This window comes from Fukomys damarensis, unplaced genomic scaffold (assembly GCF_012274545.1).
Source record: "Fukomys damarensis isolate Sample0158 unplaced genomic scaffold, DMR_v1.0_HiC HiC_scaffold_13, whole genome shotgun sequence".
In the NCBI taxonomy this organism is placed as follows: Eukaryota; Metazoa; Chordata; class Mammalia; order Rodentia; family Bathyergidae; genus Fukomys; species Fukomys damarensis.
In genome coordinates this window covers 14458728-14466998 of record NW_022900925.1, presented here as the reverse complement: position 1 = coordinate 14466998, position 8271 = coordinate 14458728, and the positions used below count along the sequence as shown (strand labels likewise).

The window sequence follows — 8271 nt, the reverse complement described above, 5'->3', positions numbered from 1 at the left end:
GGCTGGCCTTAAACTCAGTGATCTTTTCGCCTCAGACTGTCAAGTGTGGGATGACAAGTATGTGCCACAAAGTCCAGCTCAAGGCAAGAATTTAAGTTACCTACTCCACAAAGTGCCCTATTCCCTCTCTTGTAGCTATCAATAACCACTTGCTCATTCAACAGCCAAGAAAATGTCTTCCCCAACCCCAGGTTTCAAACAGGACTGACAGACTTCAACTCTGAAAATTCTTATATTAAAAAGAAAACAATCTGTACTTTACTTGTTGAAACAACACAAGAGTAATACTGCTCCATAATACTAGCACTTTTGACAAATTAGAGACGGGGGTATGGGTGTGTCCTGTTGTATCTGAGTCACATCTTGGAGTTTTGCTTACCTAATTCTGCTTTTGAAATAAGCGATATCAAAATAGCCACAAATCAGGAATATGTGGTATCCCAGGAATCCTCAGATGGGCCCTCATTCCTGGCCTTACTAAGGTTTCTCTCCCCAAAACCTTACTGCCTACCATGGGGCCAGCTCCCTTCCGGGGACTTGAGCACAGTTAATCAATCACATGTGCCCAGGCTGAGCAGGTTCAGTCTTGAGGATGACTCAGGGTGGGCCTCTGCCTGCCCTGTTATACTGCTTCTGTTGGACAACGAGAATGCCACACTTCTCACAAGCCAACTCTTGGGGACAGAGACCAGATGCTCTGGACAGCACTCTCCTAGACCAGATACGTTACGTTCCTCTGGCCTCAAAGAATTAGTCTAAAGCTATGATGCCCAGCATGGTTCAGCTTTAAATTCCTCCTGAATTCACTGACAGTTTTCTTTCACTGCTGATGAGCAACTCTTCCTGAATTACTGTACTAAACTCCCTGTAACAAAAAACAAAACAAAACAAAACAACGCAGCAGCAGCAGAAGATGGTTTAAATGGATTAAGTGGTTTCTACTTTTTAAGATAATTCCACACACAGGGCTGGGGATTTACCTCAGCGACCCGCCACCTGCCTTGAAAGCACAAGGTCCTTAGTTCAATCCCTGCTTGGTACCAAAAAAAAGTAAAAGATAATTCCACACAATGTCACCTGTGGGCCAGTAATGAAATTGTTCTTGCCACTCAAGGGTTACTCCAAAGCAAGCTGTTATGTGTTTTTTTTTTGGGGGGGGGGGCTGGGAATTGAACCCAGGGTTTCCTGTACAACAAGCACACGCATCAGCACTGAGCTACCTACACCCAGCCCCATACACACACTATTCAAGAAGTTTGGTGTTAACTAGCAACAAGCCTGAAAATTTGGTTACGTATATAGGTACAAAGCTGGTTCATCAAATCCCTGTTCTGGCCCTCAACCCAATGCATTTCAACTAAGGCATCATCTACTTCCTTCTTGACATTTATCAGACACTTGAATAGGTACTGTGCACCTGCTCCTTGGAGGTGCTTCCCTTTGTCAACTGCAGGGTTGCTGAACTGCTCAGAAGCCTCCCGGTCCTGGGCTCCATTGCTAGAGCCCTTACAACTTTCTACAACCTCTGTCCCTCCCTTTTCCTCACTCCTTTCATCCTCCAGGGATCCTGGGGTTTCCTCCTGGGACAAGGACTCCTGGCTTGGGCAGTGGCCCCCAACAGTGGCAGACTCATCTTCCTGCATGGCAGGCCCACACAGGGCCCTCTCCTGGGGGGCCAAGGCCACATCTTGGCTACTGCCCGCCTCTTTAGAGGTGGCCTTTTTCTCCTCCAAGGCCTGGATGACATCCTCAGGAGCTCGCGGCACTTCCCTCAGCTGTCTCACTCGTTCTCTTTTCTTTCTCCTTAAATGAATCCAGGAGTTTTCTATGGCTGTCAGGAAAAGGCTAACTTCCTCTTTTCCACAGGGAACTCGTTTATGCTGGACCTATGTGGAAGAGAAAAAGAGTTTTATAGGAAATCATTTTTTACCAAATGCTGAGAGAAAGAGAGGAAGAGGAAAAAAGGAAGAGGAAGACAAAAAGAGGAAGAAGAGGAAGGATGGAGGAAGAGGGAGGAGGAGGAGGAAGAAGAAGAAGAGGAGGACAAGGAGGAGGGGAGAAGAGGAGAAGAAGAAGAAAATAGAAAAAGATGAATACTTCATCAGTGCTTCACCAGGTACCTTCAGATCGGTGAGGATTTTTTCTATCCATGTTGTCACAACCACTATGCCTTCCACCGTCTCAGAGCCCAAAGATGATGCTTTGAGAGATAATTCTTTCATCACAGATTCCAACACTACAAATGTAATGGGTTTCCTTGGCTTCTCTAATTTTCTTCGCTTACTTGGTGGTGACTGAAAAGAAAAAAGAAGTCATGGAAAAGAAAAAGAAGTTACCTAAGGCTGGGGATTTAGCTTGCCTCGCAAGCACAAAGCTCAAGGTCCTGAATTCAATCCCCAGTACCAAAAAAACCCAGAAGTTACTTAAATAATAAAATCTCGTGCATTATTATAGACTCAACTACGAACATTTTTAGAACTTCTGCTACTGATAACAGAGTACTAAAAATACAAAGACATTTGCACATTATTTCCAAAACTTAAAATATAGTTACACCTTAAGGTCACACAGCTAGTAACAGCAGGGTTGGGATGAGAACTTGAAACCCAAGTTCCTTCCAAACATACCACCCTGCCTCTATCTCAGCTATCAGTACCAAACTCCTCAAACTGCTGAATGTCCTTCCTGTCTGCTGCGCCCAAAGCACACCTGTACAATTTGGGGTACAATGCTCTGAACAGTATAACATCACCAACTTTTACTTTGGATTTATACTTGCTGAAAAAGCAGCCAGTGAGCCACAGCTTGAGAAATCACATGCTAGGAATGACCAGTGCCACTGACATCACATGAGTGGAAGAGGAGAACTGCTGAATCTTGTCTGAGTGAGTAACCAGGGGACACCAATACTGATGAGAACACTGGATTGCAAAGCAGGTGCTATGAAAATCCAGACTGTTATTATCTATTCTATCTCAAGCTTGGAAGCTGAATTACACCCTACCCACTAGAGGGACTCAAGTTCCATTTGAAAAACTAAATGACACCACTGTATTAAAATTTTTTTCTTTTTTGGTACCGGGGATTGGACTCGGATCCTTGGGCTTGCAAGGCAGGTGGCAACACCACTGAGCTAAATCCCCTGATCCTACAATTTATTTCTTTAAAGTAAAATTTTTCTAAATTTTATCTTTTTTTTTTTTTAAAAGACTGTTGGCCTAGTTCACCTATATTATGGATGCGGTTTTAAAGACAGTTGCACTTGTTGGCAAAATTAAAACTTTTGAAGATAATTCTAAGGTCAGGAGCAAGCTGAATGGGCAAGAATAAAAAGAAAAAAGACTCAAAACAGGAAACAATGGTCAGGTTTAAAGGTTTGGGATTAGAGGAATCCCCAGTAATTGCAGCTGCTAACTTCACTTGTGCCTGACAACACCAACAGAGCACAGGCACATGCTCAGCAAGCTCCAATGAACTTGGTGAGGCCTAATGAGCACTAACCAACAGCCATACACAATAAAATGGCCAGTTTATCCTAATCTAATAAACTTTTAAAGTAATAGCATAAACAATTTTTCTTAAAAATTTTGTATTTTTTCCTCCCCCCGTCCTTCCTTTCAGTATTGGGAATGGAACTCAGGGCCTCATGCATGCTAGGAAAGCATTCTACTACTGAGCTAGCTATACTGCCAGCTGTACATTTTCTCTGTACCAGAAATTCACCAGCATCACCAACAACAACAACAGGAAACTAAAGAATATTAGAGCACAAGCTGAGAAGAAAAAGACCAAAACCAATGGGTGTGTGTGTATTTAAGAATCTGCTTACACACTGCTTGAGAAATGAACAGTGAACTTTAAGCACGGTCCTCTGCAGAGTGTCGCCGTGAACTCCTGCATCAACAGTGCTTGGGAGGAGCCCGGAGCTTGCCCATCCTCACCGCCACCCATAGCAGCCTCTGCCACTGCCTCCGCCACCATGACGACCACCTGCCCCTCACAGGTGCACCAGAACTACCACCAGGCCGCCAAGGCCACCATCAACCATGAGATCAATGTGGAGCTCTACGCCTCCTACATCTACCTGTCCATGTCTTACTACTTTGACCGCAATGATGTGGCTTGAAGAACCTTGCCAAATACTTTCTTCACCAATCTCCCGAGGAGTGGGAACATGAAGCTGATGAAGTTGCAGAACCAGCACGGTGGCCAGATCCTCCTTCAGGGTATCAACAAACCAGGCTATGAGGGCTGGGAAAGCGGGCTAAACGCGATGGAGTATGCGTTACACTTGGAGAAGAGTGTGAACATTCTCCAGTCACTCCTGGAGCTGCACAAGCTGGGCACTGACAAGAATGACCCCCACCTGTGTGATTTCATCAAGACTCATTACCTGGACCAGCAAGTGAAGTCCACCAAAACCAGCTGGTTGACCACGTGACCAACCTGCGCAAGATGGGAGCCCCCACTCCCCAGGCTGGCATGGCAGAGTAACTCTGACAAGCCTCCCCTGGGGCACAGTGACAATGAGAGGTAAGCCACCAGGGCAGGCATGCATGTTGGGGTTACCTTTACCTTTTCTATAAATTGTACCACAACATCTACTTAAGTTCTTTAATTGCTTCAAATAAATGTGATACCCCCCCAAAAAGGACTTGTCTAAGCCTAAATTTGTTCAGTTTCAAAAGAGGCAAATTCATATTATGACAGCATTATTTTAATTACTCATCACTTGGCATAAAATACATAATTCCTGTAATCTACTGAGAGCCTAACACTTTGCATTATCGAGTTTGAAATAAGATTTATGCTAAGTTGGAAAGAAAGATGGTGAGGAGGAGGATGAGGTCAGAAAATCAGATTCTCGATTCCATTTCCCAACATCCAAGGCTGTTACTATGGAGAGCTGGCTGGGACAGGGCTGTCCCTATCAGCCCACTAAGCACACCAAAGGTCACCTTAGGTATGAGTACAAGGTCAGACTTGACTAATTCTTCTTATACCTCCTCTTCCACAGAGTAATCATTTGTGCTGGCAAATACCACCAACCAAGTGAAGCTATTACCTTTTCTCACTTGTCGTGCTACAGCTGGACTGTAATACTCTTTCCCCAAAAGTCAGAATGGAATTTTCATCGTTTCTAGAAATTAAAAAAAGAGTGCATTTTCACCAAACCTAATGAGACTTCTATCAAATATCTGCTGTCAAAGTCATGAGGGAATCACGATGAAATATAGGTAACTGATTATCAAGCTACCTTGGAACTAAAATGCAAGCTTCCCTATTTTAAATGAGGCTCATTCACTGTGCATCTGGCCCCAAAGTTTGCCATATTACACTGAGCAATCAGCAAATATAGTCTTTCTTGCTTGGGGGGGTACCAGAGAACAAACTCAGGACCTTATACTTGTGAGGCAGGCGGTGGCACCACTGAGCTAAAGCCCCAGCCCCAAATATGGTTTTTCTTGAGGGGTGCTACTGATGGAACTCAGGACCTTGCACATGCTAAGTACATACCCTACCATCAAGCCACCCCCCAGCTCCAACAAATGGTACATGTCTGAAGATGTGTAATGAGAGGCATTAATACATACATAATGATAAATACTCTCAGGATTGTTCTGAACTTAGTTTTACTCTACTATAGAAACTAGTCACTGAAGTAACATAATTTATACTCTAAATTCTCTAGTAAGGTTTTTATTTTTTTGGTACAGGGAATCGAACTCAGGGTCTTGTGCTTGTCAGGTAGGCACCAAGCCACTGAGCTACATCCCTGGCCCACTAGTAAGGTTTTCAAATGATTAAACGTTAACTTAAGTATGGCCTATAGCAATCACTTCAGTGAGAAATGAATAGTGAACTTTAAGCATGGCCCTTTTGTTTATACTGGAAATCCCAAGTAGGCAGGGTAAAATGCAAGATCAAGTCTTATAGCATTAATAATTAGTCAAGGATATAGATCCCTGGTATTAGGTCATTTCATACTGTACCACAAACCCTAGGTAAGGAGAAGCTGATTTTCCCCAGTTAAAATGATCTTATCTTGCTAATATGCTTGTAATTTCAAACCAAATATTTTATGGGTTATATTTCTTTTCTTTTTTGCAGAGATCAAACCCAGGGCTGTGCACAAGTACCACCCAAAATTACAATGCAAAATAAGTCTTGTGAGGAGCTGTAGATCACTTAAGGGATATAGGTTTTGTCTTTTTTGTTTGTTTGTTTTTGGTACCAGGGATAGAACTTGGGACTTTGCGTTTGTGAAGCAGGTGGCGAAACCATTGAGCTAAATTTCCAGCCCAGGTTTCATCTCTTTTGAATCCGAATGAGTCAATGAATGATAACCAACAGGGGAGCAGCTTAATTCCACTGTTAATTTGTTACAATGCTTAGAGCACATTAAAGCCACAGATAGGGCAAAACACAAGTTACTAAATGTTAAAATGTTTTACTTAGCCGAACTGTGTACAGTTTTTTTCAAATCTTAAATTTCTACATCTCAGTTGCCTTGAGGAAGCAGCTCAGTGGTAGAGTACTGCAGTAGCAAACACAAGGCTTTAGGGTCAATCCCTGGGCCGGGGACTTGGCTCAGTGGTTCTGCCACCTGCCTTGCAATCACAAGGGCCTCAGTTCGATCCCAAGTACTCCATTCCAAAAAATAAAAATATAAAAAAACAGATCTCAGTCCACAAAGTCAAGAGACTTTCAAATGAGGTGTAAGTTAACACAAAACAGTGACTTTCAGCTGTATTGCCAAAGCTTTGCTGAAATACGCAATGAAGCCGCAGGCAGCACCAAATCAAGGCATTCTCCCTCACAGGTTCTGGAAGAGAAGACAGCCATTTGCTAGAGAGCTACTTACTAAGCATAAAGCCATGGCCCTCTTGTTTTGGACAGCAGTTTCTAGAATGGCCTTTAGGATAAAGGAGTGCTTCTGGCCACTGCACCGGGCCTCCACTGCTCTGCTACCCCCAGGTTCTCCCACAAACAGTGAGAGGACGCAGCTGAGACAAATACATTTTGTAATATGTGGAATTTAGAAATGATGACATGAAAGTAGAAGGGAGACTATTATTAGACAAGAGAAAGGGATATGAATAAGGATGAGTGGAAGGGAGATGTAAGAGGATAATGGGAGATCTGTAAGAGATTATGATGTTGATGTGAATTTATTGTGGTGAAAGTGTACACTACACTCTTACAAGGAAATTTTTTATTTCAAAAATGTATCCACATGGGCCAGCGATTCAGCTCAGTGGCACTGCACCTGCCTTGCAAATGCAAGGTGTTGAGTTCCATCCCCGGTACAAAAACAAAACAAAACAGTATCTACGTGTAGAGATATCAAGAAACTATCTAAAATGGTACTCATTTAACTGTTTTAATCTGTCTATGGGAGTAAGATGCTGAGTTTTTTTTTTTTTTTTTGCTAGTGCTATTTTAAGATGTTTCTAAGTAGAGGATATTAAGAATTTTGTATTTCAGGGGTAAGCATGGTAGCACATGTCTGTAATCTCAACACTTGGGAGGTTGAGGCAGGAGGATCAGCGCGAATGCAAGGCCAACTTAGGCTACATAGTGAATTCAAGCCAGCCTGGACCCTGTCTCAAAAGGAAAAAAAAAAAGTATGTGAAGTGATGAATATATTAATTTGCTTGACTACAGTAATCATTTCATATTATACATGAAAACACGCTGGACACCTTATATATATTTTATTTGTCAGTTATATCCTATTTATTTATTTTTTAAGTTATACCAATTTAAAAGTAAAATAAGCCAACAAAAAAATAGAAAAACTGGGGCTGGAGATTTAGCTCAGTGGTTCTGCCACCTGCCTTACAAGGACCAGCGTTCCATCCCCAATACCAAAAAAAAAAAAAAAAAAAAAAAAAAAAAAAACCCAAGAAAGTGGGCTGGGGATTTAGCTCAGTGGTGGTGCTGCCTGCCTCACAAGTGCAAGTACCTGAGTTCCATCCCCTGGTACATAAATAAGTACATAAATACATAAATAAAAAAGAAAGATGAAAGGCATATGGAAAAGAGTTTATATCTCTTCTGTAAGCCTTAAACTATTTCAAAATAGTTTTGTTTTGAGATAGGGTCTTGCTATGTAGTTTAGGCTGGACTTGAATTTACTATGTAGCCCCGGCTTACCCTGAACTCACTGTGATCCTCCTGCCTCAGCCTCCCAAGTGCTGGGATTACAGGCATGTGGCATCACACCTTGCAAAAATAGTTTTTAAACCTTAAAAAAAAAAAAAAAAA

General features: G+C 42.4%; 1 protein-coding gene and 1 pseudogene across 1 annotated transcript in view; one reads left to right on the top strand and one right to left on the bottom strand.

Moving 5' to 3' along the window:
* Nucleotides 1-1139: 1139 nt before the first annotated feature.
* The window catches only part of Mettl16 (methyltransferase like 16), a 66613-nt gene continuing 59481 nt past the window's right edge, over nucleotides 1140-8271 (bottom strand). The window contains exons 9-10 of the mRNA XM_010642125.3: nucleotides 2121-2294; nucleotides 1140-1886 (exon numbers count right to left, since the gene is read on the bottom strand). Of these exons, the coding sequence (XP_010640427.1) occupies nucleotides 1263-1886; nucleotides 2121-2294 (798 nt within the window). The 3' untranslated portion in view covers nucleotides 1140-1262. The remainder of the gene's footprint in view (nucleotides 1887-2120; nucleotides 2295-8271) is intronic.
* On the top strand, nucleotides 3956-4537 carry LOC104874870 (annotated as a pseudogene).